We start from the raw sequence: 19,780 nt of genomic DNA, 5'->3' as shown, positions 1-19,780 counted from the left end.
CTGGCACCACTCAGAGCCTTCAGTTGCAGAGTAGGAAATGCATGTACATGCCTTACAGAGGCCCTATCGTGCATTGCAATCACTGTGCTAAGTAACATAAACTAAGGAAGGAAAAAATTACATTTGGCAACCAGCCCATACTGTGCTCTAATTATTTCTTAATATCCCAGTGTAAGGGCAGCATATTGGCCCCATTTTTAAATTGTCTGGCACTTGCAAGTTTGTGTCATAGAATTAACGTTAAACAGTTTTCAGATCCTTTATTAAAAACTGCTGATTGTGTACGGCCTGACAAAACAGAATGTCTCCATTGGAATAATGATTTATTGTAAATATGGGAGTATTAAGGCTGACTGTTCTGGGTATTAAAAATGCATGGAAAAAATCCATTTAAAAAGTGTTATGTGAGCTGTCAAAATTTATCAGTTTAATGTCTTCGTCATTTGCATTTCTTTTTAAAATGCCGAGTGAAATTAGACCTTATCTCACCACTAGGAGTTGCCAAATTTCACTTGAAATTAAAACAGAATCATGTGTCATGATAGTTATTTTAATAATATCACATAACAAAAACAGAAACAGAAAAGAGAAGAAAAAGGAGACATAAGTACTGCAGCAACAATCAAAGGAGCTAAGATGTATATGCTATTTTTACAGTACTCATGTGCAAGAACTCTATAGGCTTCCTGCATTAACAGACCATTTCCTCTGGCAGTAAGGCCACAGCAAAGCATAGCACTGCTGGACTGTGCTCCAAATGCTAACAAGCAGCCCTCCAGCAACATGCATTTTCTGCTGCTTTGAAACAGCCATGTTGTCTTTCATGTGGTTCCAATGCAAGCCTCCATCACTAAATACCCCTCACTTTTTGGACCTCCTCAAGCACCAGTGAGAAAGACAGAAGGGACTTGTGAATCACCAGCAGCTGCAGAGGGGACAAATCCATCCCAGCTTTGGTTCCTGTGGCAGTGCCAGCTGCCATCACATTTGTGTCTGAGTTACATTCTGCAAGGCCTTTGCTAGCACAGGTCACACCAGAGCTGAGAAGCTTACTGTTACAAGTGTCTCCTACTGCATCTGCCTCCCTGTAGAGACACAGAATACTCTTTATGACTCTCCTGGTACTATTCAGAAATGCATTTTAAAACATTTTAGCATTTAATGAGTTGTGAACTGCAAACAGTAATTTTTGATAATCATATTAAAGGAATATTGGTGCTGAGCAAATGAAGAATAAGTAAATATTTGTCCTGAACAGTTCAGCTTCTCCTGGCCCTTTTGCCTTATTTAAAAACTGGTTCTGAATGGGGACCTGATCCTGCCCTCAAATCCATTGCTTCACCCACATATTCCCAGAAACTCAGATATTCATTGCCTGGGTGGAGTTTGTTTCTTCCAGGACACAAGCAGCTGACCATATCCAAAGCCATCACTCTTTACTGCCTGAGAGAAGCCCCAACACTGGTACCACTGCCCTGTGGCATTCTTGGGGAGAACACTTTTCTACTGATTTCTACTGGTGTCTCCAGTATCTCTTCTGGTGCCAAGCTGTGCACACAACCAAGCCCACAGTGCTCCTTGGGCATGGGATAGTAAATGGGATGACCCATTCCCCCAGCCCACTGCCACTCAGCAGCACTAGTGGGAGCCTCTTGCACAGCTCTGTCTCCCGCCTCTCAGGTCTGCCAGATTCCTCCTGCCATAGGAGTGACTGGAGTGCCATGGGGCTGCTTCACTCAAAACTGCTTTTGCCTGCCAGGGAAGGTTGTTAGGAAGTCTTACAGTCCTAAGCTACTTATTTTTATCCAGTTATACTTCGGGAGGAGGTCTCATAAACATTTTATGTGAAAATATTAAAAACGGTTAAATAATGAGAGGGGAACACAGAAAAAGACGTTTTGGTAAAATTCCATCCAGTCTACGCTTAGAGCCCAAAGCAATACCCCTGCAAGGCACTCCATAATTAAGGATCAAATTTCCGAAAAGATTCATGGAGAGAGACAATGAACGATGATTAAACAGCAGCGGAGAGGGTCCTTATTATCAGCCACCTGCTCTTTAGTCACATGGTGCTACTTTTCCCCTGGTGGATAACTTCAGGCCCATCAATTTGATGCCTTTGGAGCCCCCGGAGCCCAGGCTGCTTTTCTCTGAGCGACTTGTGCCAGCGCCTCTTAACACAACCTTTCCCCTCCCAATGACTTCCTTGTGCCCTTAAAAGGATTGGCTCCTGCAGCAATGGTCTGGTGGTTGCTACAAGCCTGTCAGGAAACACTGCCTGCATAATATGGGTTTCTATGACCGCACACAATGCTTCCTTCTTCACAGTAACAATTCAGAGCTCAGAAGGAGGAGTTTAAAAAGCATTTTGCCACAATCAGCAGATGTAAATATAACATATATACCTGATAGGCTGATTGCTAATTTATTTATTTTGTCAGAAAACAAAGTTAGAGCCTAATAGAAAATAGAGTCTGCATTACACCATTTCTCCAAACCATATGGATGGAGTTCGTGGCGCTTCTTCAAAAGATGTGGTGTGGAAACTGGAATAGATGTTGAAATATGCTGTGTGCGATGCAACCACAGTATTTCTATCTAAAAGGTTACCTGAGAGTCATTCTAGGTAGCATGAGGGAACCATTACTAAGTTAGAAGATGCACCATCATTTTGATCCTGCACATCATTTGTTTGCTTCTGGTGTAAGTTACTGCAGACTACTCCAGACTCACTGGAACAGGTTGCCCAAGGAGTTGTGGATGCCCCGTCCCTGGCGCATAGCAGTGGGGTTGAAACTTGATGATCATTGTGGCCCTTTTCAACCCAGGCCATTCTATCATTCTATGACTTACTCAGAGGCTACTTGTATACAGACTTGAAAGCAAGTTGGGAACAGCAGACTCACAGGGAAATTTAGTGCTGATGGAAAATGTTTATAAATGCACTCTCCCAGCTTCTGGGTAAAGGAGCATGTGTCGTGAGTATTACTCTAAAATTATGTCAGGAAAAAAGTCAACTTTCTAGGAGATGGTGACCTGTGACATACTACAGCATCTGCCTCAGAGGCCATGAGTACAGACAGGAAACAAATAAAGATATACAGTGTAGAATAAAAAAAGATGATTTCTGTTGTGTATTTCATTGTCCAGGTTCAGCCATTTTGTGACCTATAGAAAACAGCACACAAGCCCAATAAAAGTTAATGTGGCACCACTGATAACCACGTTTTGCAAAGACAGTGAGTGAACTCATACCGAAGTGTGGGATGGAGAGAAAGGAGATGCTGTTGTCCTTTCGAAAAGGAAATGCTGCTGGAATTTGGAGTTGTCATTGTGCCACTGGAAAACCTGCAGTTACATTGACACTATTTCCATTACAAGTGTTTTTTTCCCCAATAGGTTTCCAAATTAGATAGGGAAGAATAGGGACAACTCAGCCAAGCTTAAGCCATAGGTGGCCAAAGTGTTTAATACTGCTCTATGGGCAACAAATGAACCTTACAACATGCTATGAGACTTGGGTAGGCTAATTCTGCACACAGACAAACTGGGCTGTAGTAGAGGTGTCTCAGCTTGCTCTTCTAACTGTTTATCTCCCTTACATTTTATTAAGGTGTGCACCGTTTGCCTGAAATACACGTAAGAGACAACAAGGTATCTTTGAAATCAAATTCTTTACCAATGTTCAATCCTGCCAGTCCTATATTTAAAGGATGCTAAATAAGTGATTTTGACTTACTGAAAGACAAAAGTGACGTATTAGTTGAAAAGCAAAGGACTTAGCAAACAGCTTCCTGTGTCTCCTAGCCTTCCTGTGACATGTGTCTCTGGGCAAAAGAAGGCTAAGCTAACACGTGCTATTCACCCTGTCCCACCACAACTAAGCATAGGCTATGAGCAACTCTACTCTACTGGTGAGAGAAGTTCACTGGGCTGCTGGATGTCTGAATATGTAACATATATGTATATAAGAGTTTTAATATACAAGACTTCTGGTTCCTTTAAAATAGATTATTTACTGGGAGGCCCAGCCATAGGGCAGAAATAATTCAGGGTAACAATTAACGACAGCTAGCTCATTACTGCTATAATAATATTCCAAGTACAAAGAAGCCACATAAACCCCAAGAAAGATGAAACAAGGCCTCTCGGTTTAGCTTGAAGGCTGTGGTGTGTCTCCCCCTGTCAAAATCCCTGCCCTGGCACCTGTATATGGTTATGGATCATGAGACTTGCCTACTTCAAGGTGAGATGCTGGACAGGAGCTCTTGGGAGAGGGGATAGTGCTGACCCCCCCCTCTTGACAGGAAATCCCCCAAAAAGTATCGCTTGTGAACAGATCTGTTTCAGCAGCTCCTCTCTTCCTGCCACACAAGTTCCTTGCCACTTTTATATTCTCTTTCATTCCCATGAGTTATATCCAGCCCTCTCTTTGTGTTTTAAAGTGAGTGTTGTACCAGTGCTGCCTTCAGCCACAGGCCTGGGCCAATCTTGCATGGTGGGATGCAAACCTTCGCCCCCCCCCCCAGTGCCAGGCAGCCTCACAGCTGAATACCTGCAGCCAAACTGTCAGGAACAACCGCTGCCAAAACAAGCCAAAAAACACTGCCAGAACTGCCCTGACACACCATGCAGGCAGTGATGAATATTTTATTGTTATTCCAGAAAAAGCTTTTAAAAGAACACACGAGACAACAATGTTGTGGGGCTGTCTCAGTGGCACAGATTAAAAATACGTGATCTAGCTTTTAAATGAAAGGAGTCTCTAAATGAAAACACAGTTTCTTGAAACCATGGACCCAAACAGCTGACCTATTAGCAACACTGATCTTTTTAGATAACAGTTCTGGACAGAAAAAAGGCTTTGATGATGGCACAGAATACGAGCCATGATATTTCTGCTATGCAGAGGAGGAGATGGAGTTTTGCCCAACAATTATCCACAGTCTGACTTGGAAAGTCTCTTTGGCAGCACGAGGAATGTAATAACAAAGGCCTGATTCACCAACAGTGATAACCAAATTGTTATTTCTAACACTCAGCAGCTCAAGCTCACAGCTGAGCTAGGGCTGTGGTTCTGTGCTGCCAGAAATAGCATCTCTTTAAGAAGAATCCAGGCAGGTATCCAGTTGGTATACATTAGCATGTTTACATTTTCAATTGGCCAACTACTGCTGAACAAACTAATGAGGCAGACGGTCTTATGGCTCCAGATATCCCAGTCTTTTCTGTTTGATCACCAGCTGATGAGTGCCCAGATTTTTAGCATAAGACATTCAAAAGTGCACCCACATCCCTGTGAAATTCAGGGGGCACAGCCAGATCCTCAGGGGTGCCTGCTGAGCACTCCCCATGCTGGCATCTGGCTCTGATTGGTTTCTATTAGGGGTCAAGTACCCTAAAAATTTCTTTGCAGATGCTTTGGGAACAGATCAGCCTTCTCACTGAGTCTTATTTGCAGCAGCTGTTGGATATTCTTAACTGGTCCTCAAATCTCCTTCCACTATTTCAGCAGAGCTCTACTGTATATAAATGGTTATTAAAAAAAAAAAAAAAAAAAAAAAAAGAAGCAGAGCATCAGTCACTGCTTCTGCATGATAGAAAAACCAAACATCTGGAAACTTCAGGAAATTGGTCATATAAGAGGCTTTGAATTTAGTTGGTAAAGTTGTACAGAGAGCAAAGCTTACTTATTCTAACTTCCAAATTTTACAGATCGCAAGAAAACCAGATCATTCCTAAGGCAAAAATATATATACATAAACACAGAGGAAAATCTGTTTCTATGGTTTTCAGATACCAGCTTCCCTGTGCACCCCCCAAAAAACTGGTCTTTGAAATGAATGTGACTCATTCTGGAGCAGATTCTTATAGCTGGATTAAAGTAATAGCTCTGTCAAGACTTCAATAGCATTAGTTGCTGATGCTGGAGAGTTTAAAAACCAGAAGGGTTTAGCTGCTCAGAGCATCTCTTGCCCACAGGCACTCCATGCTGGAGGAGTCCTTTTCCTCCAACTGGAAAATTCTGCCTCGTCACAGAATATCAAGCACACGCCATTACCATTTATTAGGTTAAGTCCTCTCAGAAGATTGCACCAAGCACAAAAAGTATTTATAATCTTACTTATTTCATAGAAATGTTCATCATACTAAGAGCAGGGCAGCTTCTAAGCTCACAGGTACCAGCAATGTAATCTTCCATGACACCAACATTTTAGTTTCTGGAAAAAGTGGGGGTTTTTTTGGTCTTGAATTTTATATAAACATGAGCAGGAGTTTGTTTGTCATAGAAGTTGATGACAATACACCTGAGGCGAAATTGACCTGGACAGCCTAGCAAGCACAAGCAAGAGTTTTGCTTGAATTATATGAAAAATAATAATAAAACCACAAAAATAAGCTTTCCTTAAAGCGTCATCTCTGAAATCTACCACAATTTTTTTTTTCCCATACATTATGGAGGTGAACATCACTTTGAAGGTTAACATCAGACAAATCTGATGATTTGAGAATGTTTCAAAGGGCACTGAGTGTGCTGTAAATTCTGTATCCCACTATGAATTGTACTTGTCTCAATAAATAAGCGTGACGCTGAAATGTTCCGCTTTCACAGCAGTCAAAGTAACATGCAAAATACCCATCACAGAAAGCACTTTTTGCAATGCTTTGGGATTCAAGGTAATGCAAAAGGAAAATGCAGATAAACCATTTTATGACATATGCAATGCTGGTATTGTGTGCACCTCTCAGAAGCCACGCAGTGCATTATTCGGCATAAAAATGCATGATCTAAAGTTGGAACATCACAGAAAACAAAAGTGCAAATGCATGCAGAATTTTATGTTCTAAATAGAAGAGAGAGGAAACAGAAAGAATAGAAAAGATTCAAATAAAACTGCAGATACAAGAAATGCATTACCCACTTTTGGTTAGCTCCAGCAGTTACCTCCACACACCTATTGCAATCTGTGAAAGATATTTTCCCACTTGACGCTATACATTTTCCCTTCCTTTCACGTCTCCTGCATAAAGCTTCCGAAACTAAACTGAAAACCTTGAAAAGGCAGATCCTACATTACAGTTTTGGCTCAGATTTCAAGGAAACACCGACTTAAAACAGAAAAGCTGACTGTCAAAGGGTTAAAAACTTAAGTGTGTCACATTTTACACATAGAAATTCGCTCTAATAAAGGACATTGAAATGGAAGGAGCCTCAAAGGCTAAAGAAACACATCTCCTGCAGCAAGTGAGACAGGAGACAAACGAACCCCGTAGCCTCGCTAAGAAGGAAGATCTGTTTTATTTCACTTACCAGCATTATCCATTTTCTCTCCTCAGCATTCAAAAAACGGAGTTATCCAGAAAAGCAGCCGGCACAGTCTCCCTCTCGCTAATGAAGCTGGCTGCCCTTCTCCTGGTTATTAGACCTTGCTGGCAGTCAGAGCATACTTCATGCACTGACTGCAGTAGACATCACCAGGAAATTTATATCTCCAAGGATGACAAACAGCCATTAGCTCCATTATAGGCTGATTAAGATTGTGTGAGCCTATCAAGTAGATACTTAAATTCCCCAGGGTTTTACCTCTTCGGGGAGAAAACAAAAGAGCTCCAAGCCTATAATACTGAATATATGTTTCTGAAAAGTAAAAGGAACATTAATGAGGATGTATTTAATGAGAAAGGAGGCAAAACTTTAAATAAAAAAGGGGTATGATTACAAAGCAAGGGGCTATGATTTTTCAGTGACGCAACAGAAAAGTTTTAAGGAAATAAAGGGAAAGGAACCTATGGCTGAGAAGCGTTAGGTTAGAGCACAATCTGCAGCCCTCAGCTTTGGCTGTGCTTTAAATCCTACAAGTTCTGCACCTGATGTTCCCTGCTGTCTGTGAGAAACACAGCAGATGCCAATTATGAATTGTCTCGAGGCATCCATGGTTATACTTTCATAGCTAAATATAAGGAAAGAGTGAAAAGCAACAACAGGGCTTTACTTCTTTCAGTGTTAAAGTAACAGCACGCTGACTGCTGCAGAGACAAGGCTCAATGAAATCTGAATGACACATGCTGAGATTAACGGATACTGCTTCTAAACTTTTGATACCATGCAGGTCTCTGATGCATAGAATTTTACCGCATAGAAATAAACAAACAAAACCAGAATAGACTTCTAAACATTTCTCCTCCCTGCACTTTGAGAGTTTCCTCCCTATAAATTAACATATATATATATACAATAAATAATTTCTTTCCTGGCAGTAGAGAGTGAAGGGAAGCATTACCTGGAAGGCACCAGGAAATGTGTGTTCCAGTCCCATTTTGCCACTGATGTTATATGTAACCCAAAGCAGAGCATTTTGTGCTACAATGTTTGCTCAGCAGTGTAAGGGAGACCATCATACACTCTGAATTTGGCAAAGTACATTGGTGAAACAGAATGCCACAGAGCACTAATGCTACACAAATGTCACAGTGCCCTCACAATATTTTTCCTTTCTTTAAATAATTCACTAGGTACTCCAATTCTCTCCATTGCAATGGAAAAGAAATACTTATTTTTTATCTGTAGCATATTGACATGAAACCCCTCAGACTAGAGCTGCATCACATGAACAACAAAATACATCTTCTATCACCATCTTCATCACCTCTTCACTGCCCCTCTGATCTTATTTATCCTTTTTAAATGTTCAAAGAGAAGGCAGTTGCAGCCCTGATCTATTTGCACGATAAACTGGAGAGAATCAATGGCTGAGAGCTAAAGTCATCAGCAAGAATGGAGAATATCTAGGGCACACTGGATGTATTCCATATTATGGAAAGGAAGCGCTTGGAGGGCTAAGGAGAGAATAAAGACTAGAAATCTGTCACACTTCATATTAAGGTTCTATTTATAAGTGGCTTATAAAGAGCTTATAAAAAAAAAATAGCAGCTGTCATGAGCATGTTGCATTTACACTGTGTTTCAGATAGCTGAAACCACATTAGTGCAAGAAGTTAAAAATGACCAGTAAGGAGCTTATTTGCCTGCTTGATCGTAGATCAGTTAATAACAATTGATTAATGAGACAATGGAAGTTATCGGTTTATGTGCATCTGATGAAATCTTGGAGCACTAATCTGGAGGAGGCAAGGTGGACACCTGATAGATGAGCCATCAGGTGTCTGCCCAGAGCGTGCCCAGTTCACAGAAGGGCAGAAGGGCATAAATGCATCTTAAATCCTAGCAAGTATGACAAAGCTTTGTGCTGGCTAAAGCTAAGAGGTGTTGGTTTTGAATCCAACCTGTTTGCTTTGAGTTTCACTTGGACTACACACTTGAGTTAGCCACCGGGCAACAGTGCAGTTGGAGGAAACCAGTCCCAAGCCCGGTGGCCGGGGACACAGATGGGTAAGATCCTGTGCCCAGGAGCCCAAGGGAGATGCAGAGCTGCACCTCCTCTGACCTAGGGCAAAAGAAGAGCTCAAGGCAGCGACTGTTTGAATGTGGCAAGCAGGTTCCAGTACCATGCATACCATGTCTGAGCTTCATCTGCAGAGCCAATGGCCTACATGTCATCCCCACAGAGTGCTGGTATCCAGCCACAGGGAGGAGCAGATCTATGGGAGCACACCACAGCCCCTTTCCTGCCCACACACAAATTTACTGCTGAAGAAGCCCTAGAAGATGATAGTGTGTGCCCAGGGCCCATCTTGACATGCAGTTCAGATATAACCACAGCCTTAGATCAGCTGAGGTTTGTGACTGTTAAGTGCTAACTAAAGTGTAGAAGTCTGAGTTGCAACAGCCTGATAAGCAATGAGTTCAGGTGCTTCATCAGGGCTGTGTGACAAGTAATCATTTGTTAACTCTTGAAAGCTAACTATAAATGGAAAATTAATATGATATGTGACCTATATCTCTGCTGTCTGAACAGAAAATATCTCACCAGAAATCTTCCAAAAAAAGAAAGCTTCACAAAATACATGACTTTTTTTTTTCTTGTAGGCAATTAGACTATTGCATAGGAATTAGCAATTGTGCACGATCAGATGCAGTTAATACTAGATCAAAGCCATATCTTCCTGACTGCAGATGGGCAAAGGAAATGTACAGGTTGCAAATGATATTTAAAAGGTAAATATATGTATATTTCATACATAAACTTATCTAATCTTTAAGTACAGAACAACCACATCACAATCTATAGTTGCACGATGCCCCAACATCTCAGTCAGCTTAAGGACAGTTTGGGACAGGAATGGAGAAGACCAACCCTGAAGCAGTCCAAAGGTTTCTCTCCTCCTTCCCAAAGTCTCACAGCCCTCAACCCATTGCACAGTTTCCTTCAGCTGTGAGAAAGTCCTGCCTTACCACTCATTTCACCCACAGGCCCAAAGACCCGGGTTCAATCCTGCTCAGCTGGGGACTTGCCGAGTGATTTTGTGCAAGCCCCTCCAGCATCGGGCCTCCTGCAGGAACGCTTTGTGCTGTGCTGCTCCCTGCACCTAACCTGTGTGGGGATAAACATGCTAGAGGCAGTGTGAGACCTAATGGCACTGCATTAAAGGCCTATGAAGCAGCTAACTTGGACAATCAGTGTCACCTCCTTGGGTGAAAGCACTATGAAGTACACTAGAAGCACAGCTAATGACACAACCACCTAACGATCCTGTTTTTCAGTGTACCTGATGTACACAGCCTGCTGCAGTAATGACATTTTGCTCCTGGGAAAATCAATGAGGATTCACAAAGGCTCAGCAGTATGCCTAGGAAAGAAGTAAATAGAGAAAGCAGGGTAAATAGATATCTCAATGCCCAGCCATCACAAACACTGTAAGCCGACAAACCCTTGGAATCAATGCAGAGCTTCAGCTCTGGTGTTTCCGGTCATGACAAAGACACCCAAGAATACATTTAGAAAATGCAGAATCTGGCTTGGTTGGGAGTGGATTTGTCACCGCAAGGATCTGACTGGGTAAGATTCCATTCTGGGCAACATGTTTCACTTCACTTGCACTGTGTCTGTTTCTTCCCACACAGCAGCAATTGTGCAGGTGTCTCTGGGAGAAGTTATACTTGTTTTTAGACACTGTGGGTTTTTATAGTCAATGCCAACACTAAACACACATCTTCATGTGATTCTTCTGAGTACCCACTGAGTACCAGGCCAACGACTACTGAGTATCTGGGATCTGTGGCCCCTCAAAAGGTGTTTCCTTCCAAGAAGTGTCCATCTGCACTGCTCGTGGTGGGGTAGTTCCACAATGAGAGAGAAGAACACTCCGAAGGCTGAGGAATGGACTTTGCTCAGACAGACCCCAGTCTCACAGTCGGTAATGAAGATTGCCTCTTACCACAAAAGGATGCTTTGTACAACACACCAAAACTTTCGATTATTACTCACATTCTTCAGGCCTTAGGTATATGAAAACCACCGCTCCCCTGGCACATTCTTGAAGATTGTGAGGCAAAAAGGAAAGCCTCCTGGGGAAGTGGTGAACCATATACCTGGAACACATTTTCTTGCTGAGGCCTCTCACAAAGCCTCAGCAGTAATTTCCAGCATCAGTGGCAGAAGTGTTTGCCAAACACTCTCTCCCAGACTCACATAGGTAGAAGAGTTTTAGAGCAGGACCGGGATAAGCAGAAATGCTCACTGCCTGGGAATAAGCTACATTTCAACTTGGAAATGTTAATTTGCTACTCTAAGTGCAGAGAAAGCTTTATGTTGCTGAGAAAACAACAGGAGCCTTGTGTTCCCCAGGCGGATTTTATCCTTGAGCAGCCCAGCTAGATACAGAGTTGTGATTCTTCTCTAAAGCCGCAAGGGGAGAAGTAGCTCCACAAAAGCCATCAGATTTAAACTGATACAAAACAAGAAGAGAGTGGGATCCAGACAGCAACGTGTGGTCTTTGTAGGTGGGAAGTTTCACAGCACAGATGGGTTTGCAGAGGGAGCAGGAAGGGCCTTGGCACAGTGGAGCACAGTGCAGGCAGGCAAAGGCAGTGGGAGGGAAGGCAAAGACATGGGGAGGGGTAGAGAAAGAGGTTTCAGCATGTCATGAAGCGAGGCACTGAGTAGGAGATACAAGCAAAGAAAGAAAAGCACCTCTAAGTGCTTCACTATTTAAGTAAATTCTAGTTTACTTCTCAATACCTACTTTTAACAAACTCACATCTAGAAAGCAGTGTGGTATGAGTTTGGTTTCGGTCTTCCAGAGGCAGCAGGTATTTGTAACGAACAAGTGGAAAACCTCTGGAAAAGCAAGCACTTATTTGTTTCCTTTAGTCTTCCCACCAGTTCTGCTGTGGCGTCAGGCAGCTCTGTACTCACCTGGCTGCTCATTCAGCCATGGAAACCTGCAGAGGTTTGCTTGAACCAGTTTGCTTGAACACAACACATCTGTAAGCCCTGCTGATGTGACCACAAACATGAATGCACTGTAGGGTACATGAACCCCAACCAGCCACATCTTCCACTAAATTGCAATGTGTTTGCCCTCAGAAACAAAACATGTCCTGCTATTTACTAACTGACAATGCCCCTAAAATGAAAATGACTTGAAAAAAAAAAGTGGCTATGGAGGAAATGGGGGTGTGGTATTCTTCATTACTGTATGGGTGATTGAGCACTGGCACAGGTTGCCCTGACATGTTGCGGAGTCTTCTTCAGTGGAGATATTTAAAAGCCATTTGGACACGATCATGGGTTAATGTCCCCTAGGAGACCCCACTTGAGCTGGGGCTTGTACGAGATGATCTCCAGAGGTGTCCCTTCCAACCTCAACCATTCTGTGATCTTGTGATTTACAATTGCTATCATCGCTGTTCATCCGTTAATAAAACATATTGCTCACAAAAGTGAATTCTGTCGAGCATACTGAAATAACCTCTCTCCTTTTCTCTCTAAATATCACAAACAAGTGCACTGAATCATGTTGCAGTTCCTTATGTTAGAGCATGGCCTTTGCTATCCAGAGTGCTAGACTAAATTCGGGCACAGGAAAGAAGGAAAATCAGGGCAAAATACGAATTTTGAATATGACTGTAGAGTAGCAGGCTGGTATAATCCTTGGTGTTATCCAGTAATAAGAAGGAATATAAATTCTGTACACTTCTGCAAAATGCAAAATAAATTTCTGGACTCAGAGCCCATTTTATGGGCTGTGGACACACCTGAGCTAGGCAATTACAAAGCCTTTTTGTAAAATGTTCTGGCTGTGAAAATGCATGAGCATCGTTGCATGTTCTGAAACCATCATGATATTTGTCTAGATGCAATATTTGTGATTGGACAGATTTTACACAAAGAGGCAAAAGCAAAGCTCTGGATACAAAACCAGCCAATTTTGGATCTCATTTTATCTCTGGCTTTGCCATACTGGGGCTGGTACAGCAACACCTCACTCTCAGCATTTAACAAAATGGGGATTGTTCGTATGAACATAAATGCTGCAGCCTTTCATTGCAGTGTAGAAAGTGATCAAATATTTTGAGTCATAAGGAACAAAGCACCAGAGAGGTCGTTTGGTCTGACACACAGTTACAGTAAGAAACAATGGTTGGAAACTGAGGATAGGCAAGTTGATAGCTACCAAGTAGATACTTGAAAGCAAGTGTCTATTGCAATGGCAAATATGATTAAGTTACTAAGGCTATCAGTGGATCTTCTCTCTCTAGAGGTCATCATTTCATAATTGGTGTCTTCTGGATAACACCAATCAAACATCGGTTACTGAGATCAACAGAAAGGCAAATGAGAGTGATTTAAGGGCCTCTATCATACAAATTGGACCTAATAACCCCTCTGACATTAGCGCTATAAATCTATGTGAAAAGGCCAGTCTTCATTATTTGTGCTGAAATGAAATACTAGGCTTCTATCATTCCTTAATGACTGCACATAATAGATTTACAAAACATTTTACCCTTCTCCTTATCTCAGGATTTTAATCTTAGATTCTGCCCACCACTTTTCCCCTTTTTTGTTCTGCAGATTTCTCTCTTGGAGTCTTACGTACAGTGAAAAGAGAGGGAATTTAACCTTATTCAGAAGAATAAATGTAATCTTCTTTCTGCTTTACCTTATATATGCTAATAGACAATTCACTAATGGAAAACAAATGAGACAATATATTGAGGAGATGAGGTGAGATCCCATGCACAACGGAGCCAAGAGCAAAACTTCCATTTTAGTGGGGCCTGGACTTCATCTCTGCACATAAAACATGGTCAGGCTTGTGTCAAGGCTAGGGGAGATTCTGGGTATGTGAGTTTGTTTTAAGGAGTATGAGTAAAAAACATGAAGAAAGACTTAAGCAGAGAATAGAAGAGCTCATTTGAGATATATATTGACATCAAGCTTAATCCCTCTCTCCTACTTGGAGCAAAATTTAGGAAAGTGAGAACTAGACAATTATTGCTAAATGCTTTCCATCCTTAGTAGAATGATAAATTTAAGAGTGAGACAGAAATCTTCTTCCTTGCAAACTGAAAACTGATGAACTGATAGTGTGAATAGTCTGTATGTTACACACAGTACATTTCACCAGACAAACTTTGCCTCTTTGGAGGCTGGAATTTTGTAACTTTATTCATGAGACAGTAATCAGAACAAACATAAATTAAAACCAACCAGAGAAGACACTTGGCAAGATCCACTAAAGACAGCTATAATTTCAGTTCATTTCCTTCCTATCTCTTCTCCCAAGCTCCAGCTAATTATCACATCATTCTCATTGTTGATCTTTGTTGGCTTTTGTATTCCATTCTATATGTGAAAAAAAAAGAAAATCCATCAACAAGCAGTTGCCATTAAACAAAGCAGCAGTTGTGTGCTGACAGATGTTGCGCAATGTTTGAAAATAAAAGAACTGCAGCAGAACCCAACCATATGACAGTGATTGAGTGGGTTTCTCTAGATGACTTTAAAAGATAGCTAATTAACTATATTTAGATACAAATTGAATTTCTATACTATTGAAATATTCACTCAGAGGGTGGTGACGCACTGGAACAGGTTGCCCAAGGAGGCTGTGGATGCGCCATCCCTGAAGGCATCCAAGGCCAGGCTGGATGTGGCTCTGGGCAGCCTGGTCTGGTGGTTGGTGACCCTGCACATAACAGGGGGTTGAAACTAGATGATCATTGTGGTCCTTTTCAACTCAGGCCATTTTATGATTCTCTGAAATGGAATTGCATTCTCTCTTAATTGCAGCTTCAGTTCCACTTAGAAGGTATCCACTTCACCCACATAAAATCCAAGTTACGACATCTGTCTGAGCAACTGGTACCTGTATGAGATTTGGGGGACATGTCTCACCTGGACTACCATTACTCCAGCCCTCAAGTTGCCACGGGTTTGTGAGGATTGCTTTCCTCCCTCACGGGTGGGAGCTGAATCTGAACAGGCTGTGTAACTGCAAAATATGCTTAGGTTGGTCAGCCTCTGCAATGCCTGCAGAGATCCCTGAAGCAAAGAATTCATGTTTTTCCCTACTTCTGATTCACCTGCTGTTTTCTGATTCAAGGTGAGATATTTATGTACTAGATCAACCAGAGATCCACCTAGGCTAGCATCACAGCTACTACCATGAGGTGCTTCACACTTTTACCAGAGGATATTTATTTTTAATGAGTAACAGTCAGGAACTGAATTCTCAAGTGCAGAACATGTAGTAAATCAATTGCCTGTTGATGTGTGCAACATTTAACCCTCAGTAGCCCTGTTAGTTATACAAATGTCTGTGTTCTCTTTGACTTCTGTTAAGCTTCTGTTAAATGTTCTCAGCACTTCAGGTACTGCATAGAGGACTACTGCATTTTGTGCAGCTTGGTGATTTTCTAAAACCGGCAATAAGACATGCTGAAATGCACCTCAAAGTAATGAAACAACCAGTATCTTTCAATTCCTAGAAAAATATTTTTGCTCCAAAAGAAGCTAGTAAGTAAAAATTGTTATTTTTTTACTGTTTTGAAAATGAGTCCATTTTCATTAACTTACATGACAAACACAGAGCCAAACTGAGATCCACAAAACCCATCAGACGAACTGGCAAGCTGGAAGCGTGCCATGTGCAAGTGCTGGGAAAATATGCATTAGAGAAAATTTGTTTTTAATGAATGAACAGACAAAGTAAATATTTTGCAGCTCAGGATACAGTTGCATCACCATATCACCATTGGCTGCTCTTTAGGCCACAGTTGAGAAAATATGTCAGAAGAAAAATGACCTGCCACAGTGGTTTCAGGTAATAGATTCAATTCATCATCTGAAGGTTTTTAACTTGAGACAAAACTCCAACAGTGCTCCACTACACACAGAAGCAGAAGGTAAACTGTTGATGCAAGCAGAGAACTTGAACTGCTCAGAGGTATACTATAATAGATTCAGTGATAAAACCAGTTAAAAACCTTGGGAGCTAATGCTACTTTTCTCAAAAAAAAAAAAAAGCCTGTCTAGGTAAGAAGAGCAGAAAGATCAGAAATTTGATCGAGGATGCCAAAGTGAAGCCAGAACTCTTGAAAAACATCTCAAGGCAAATCTAGGGAGACCTTCTACACCAAATGCCAGCTGAACAGGGCTGAGCTGCAAGCAATGGAACTATGCCCTTTTGTTTGACTCCTCTGTCTTCAGGGAAACAGAAACTTGTATACAAACAGATGAAGGAATCAAAGAGCTTCTTATTAACAATTCCTCCTCCTAACTGAAACAGTGAGATTGCACAAACACTCAAAAAGGGACTGAATACATATTACAGGTCAGGCTGTGATATGTCTTTCCTTCCTCAGTTAACTATTACCCAAAATGCCCTCGTTTACTGTAATATGTCTTTCACATGAGCATCCAACTCCAGGGTGTCATGCAAGGCAGTTTAATTCCTTTTGTTGCAAACAAGTCAGCACTGTTTTTCTGGAGTGGTAATCATACCTAAAAAGAACTCTAAAGTGACATTTGTATGGCATTGTTCCTTCTATTTTCCCTTTACAATAGCACCCACTTTCATTGCAATGCCTATTTGGTGTGCAGTCTGGGATGCTGTAATTAAATACTGCACACAAGTCTTTATATCAAGGCAGCAACAAAGATGTAGGATGGAAAACGATGTATCCTGCTTCATTTATTCCTAAAAATAACAAAATTTCATCAGGAACATGCTGCTTGAGTTTGCCTAGAGAGTGTACTTAGAAGTGAAGGGAAAGCTGCCGCCTTGAGAGGGATATGAAAAGCTCATTAAAGCTGTTACAAAGGGTGGTTAGGTATTTTAGAGCTACACTGCCCTTCTCTTTACATTGCAGGGTAGAGAAGTGTTATCTGCTTTGCTCTGGTGAAGAACAGAATGCTACAGAGGGATCCTGAAAAAAATATCAGAAATATTTTTTCTTATCTGCATTATTAATAATGCTTGAATTATTAAAATGTAATGAATTTGAAATAGCCAATTACTTCACTTCTAATATCTTTTTCCTTTGTCACTGCAATCACTGTGGGTAATGGGATTACAATAGAAGTTGTTTCCTCTTTTATTTCCAATTTCCCATTTTGGTTTTCAGGCACAGGCATCCTGGCTTCCAGTAATTGCCTTCCTCCAAATTTCTTTCTGTTTAGAGATGTGGGCATATGGCACAATCATACACAGCTGTAACTTCCGAAACTTTCTACTCTTACTTGGCCTCTCAGACCACAGGTTTTAAATTTGGGGAACTCTAAACTCCCACAGTTGTAATGTAAACATGAAATGGTATCACTCTATGTGGTACTTGCAGAATCCCTCCAAAGCTTTTTTTTCCCAACTTGTTCATTTTAAATCCGTGCAAAACCATAGTGTTGGTTACAAATTATTGACAGCAATTAGCCTTTCAAGCATGTTGGAATTTTACCCATGCTTTATATGAAAATCAGCCCAAATGATGAATATGTTTGAGCTTGTGAAGGCTATTTTGTCTCTCTGTGTCATCCTCTCAAATGCTAGTAACTTTTCTGGCTTGCTAATGTTTGCAAATTACACACGGGTACTTTGTATTCCTACATTCAAACCAAAACTAAAGAATTGAGTAGAAGTGGGTCAAGGACAGCCCTCTGTCAGATTCCACATGAGATGCCCTTTTAATCTGACAGAAAACTACTGAGACATATTTTTGAGAGAAGTTTATCAAACTGTTGTACACCCACTTTGTGGAGATTGCATCTAATCTGTTCCCTTAGCTCATGTTAAAGTGTGGTCCCGTACAACAGCTTCAAAACCCCTCTGAATTCAAGGCATGTCAAATCAAGATATAGCTAGTATTTTCCTTCAGTAGGCTACTTAACCCTCCAAATGAAGAAAATCAAATTGAGTTGTTCTACATTTGGTCTCATTTAATGATTGACTTCGGTCTTCCAAGTACTTGCTAACAATTCTACATATCTCATTCTGAAACTGACCTGTGATGAAACTGAGTATTCATGCTCTTGATCTTTTTTTACTAAACCCCACTCCATGATCCTCTCCCTGAAAATCCTACAAACAAAGCACAAGGACCCACAGAGAGGCCTTGTAAAAACAGAACAAACAATGTAAGTGAAGTGGTTATCAAAAATCAGTTGAGATGGTACAAACTCTCAAACTGCTGCCACGTGGTTTACAAGATAGGCTGGTGAAGATTGAGTTGACCTAAAAAGGTTGTGCTTGTCCTGTATATTTCAATGAGCCTGTATTAAATAAAGGACCAATCCTACCAATGATTATCCATGTAAGAAATCAACCACACAGTCCAACTATCCTATGCACAGCTACACTAGTCCTATAATACTTCAGTAATATTTTTTGTCACTTTGTATTAATTATGCCATGCTTCATCTAGAAAGAAATGTTTAAAGGTAACTAAAGAAATAATATCATTTTTGCACTAGTCCAGTCCTCAAATAGGCTCTTATACTACATAATTAACTATCACATTTTTATTTGATGAAAGAGAAGTTGAGTGCAATAGGCAAACATTCTAATCTGCTTAGCTAAGACACACGGACTCTCTGCTACAAATCTCCCACAGCCTTTAATGTCCAAATCAAAAACTAAATCACTTTGGAAATGTGGAAACTTTGGAGCTGTTAACATTAAAGGAAATGTTTGCATGCTATGTTGTTATAAAGGCTGCAACAAGCAGTGAAGTAGGCCACCTTATTTATTGCATCTTTAGGTCAAGAATGCATCGGAATCCAAAATAGGTTAGTGCATAACATTCAAATCAGTAATGAAACTACTATGCTGTTAATGTCCTGACATAATGATGGTGTTTGTAAGGATACAACTACACACTTTGAGACCTGGATGGAACTAGACTCCAATAGTCCACAACACGAAGATCTTCCACCTAGTTTGCCCCAAGGCTTTCAGAAAGCTGGTAGCAATCCTGCCTGTTCTTGATCCACTGGAGCTGAAAGACACCAAGCATCTCTTGTGGTTGCTGTGGAGTGAGGGAGTTTGGGCTCCTTAGTCTTGGAGGTGGTACAGTGGCTCTTCAGGGGTTGGTGGAGGTATATGACTGCTAGATGCTTATACTCAACTGGGACTCTGCTAATAAGGGTGCTAGTAAGGATGCTTTTTTTTTTCTTCCCCCCCCCCCCCCCCCCCATGCTAAATTAATCTGCACATCTCTGTGGAAGGTGGCCAGAACTTACAAATGTAATTTACTGGACTTTTGATTTTGTTTGTACTATTGTAATACCATTATTTTGTAGGCCATGTGGTACGTTCTATAAAAATGACTCAGTGAAAAACAACTGAGACATTTTCATGATCACTTCAGCCAGTACTG

At 41.2% G+C, this 19,780-nt stretch overlaps 1 protein-coding gene across 3 annotated transcripts in view; it reads right to left on the bottom strand.

Annotated features, from left to right (window-relative positions):
• Nucleotides 1-19,780, bottom strand: part of PHACTR2 (phosphatase and actin regulator 2) — a 125,879-nt gene that overhangs the window by 93,126 nt on the left and 12,973 nt on the right. Inside the window, exon 1 of one of the 3 annotated variants that reach the window (XM_048937206.1) lies at nt 7,313-7,814. The exons of the other annotated variants lie outside the window; for them this stretch is intronic. Coding sequence (XP_048793163.1) covers nt 7,313-7,325 — 13 coding nt within the window. The 5' untranslated portion in view covers nt 7,326-7,814. Of the gene's footprint in view, nt 1-7,312; nt 7,815-19,780 lie in introns of those variants that run through there. 3 annotated transcript variants of the gene reach the window in all.

Source organism: Lagopus muta, chromosome 2, assembly GCF_023343835.1.
Source record: "Lagopus muta isolate bLagMut1 chromosome 2, bLagMut1 primary, whole genome shotgun sequence".
Classification (NCBI taxonomy): Eukaryota; Metazoa; Chordata; class Aves; order Galliformes; family Phasianidae; genus Lagopus; species Lagopus muta.
This window is presented reverse-complemented; position numbering and strand designations above follow the sequence as displayed.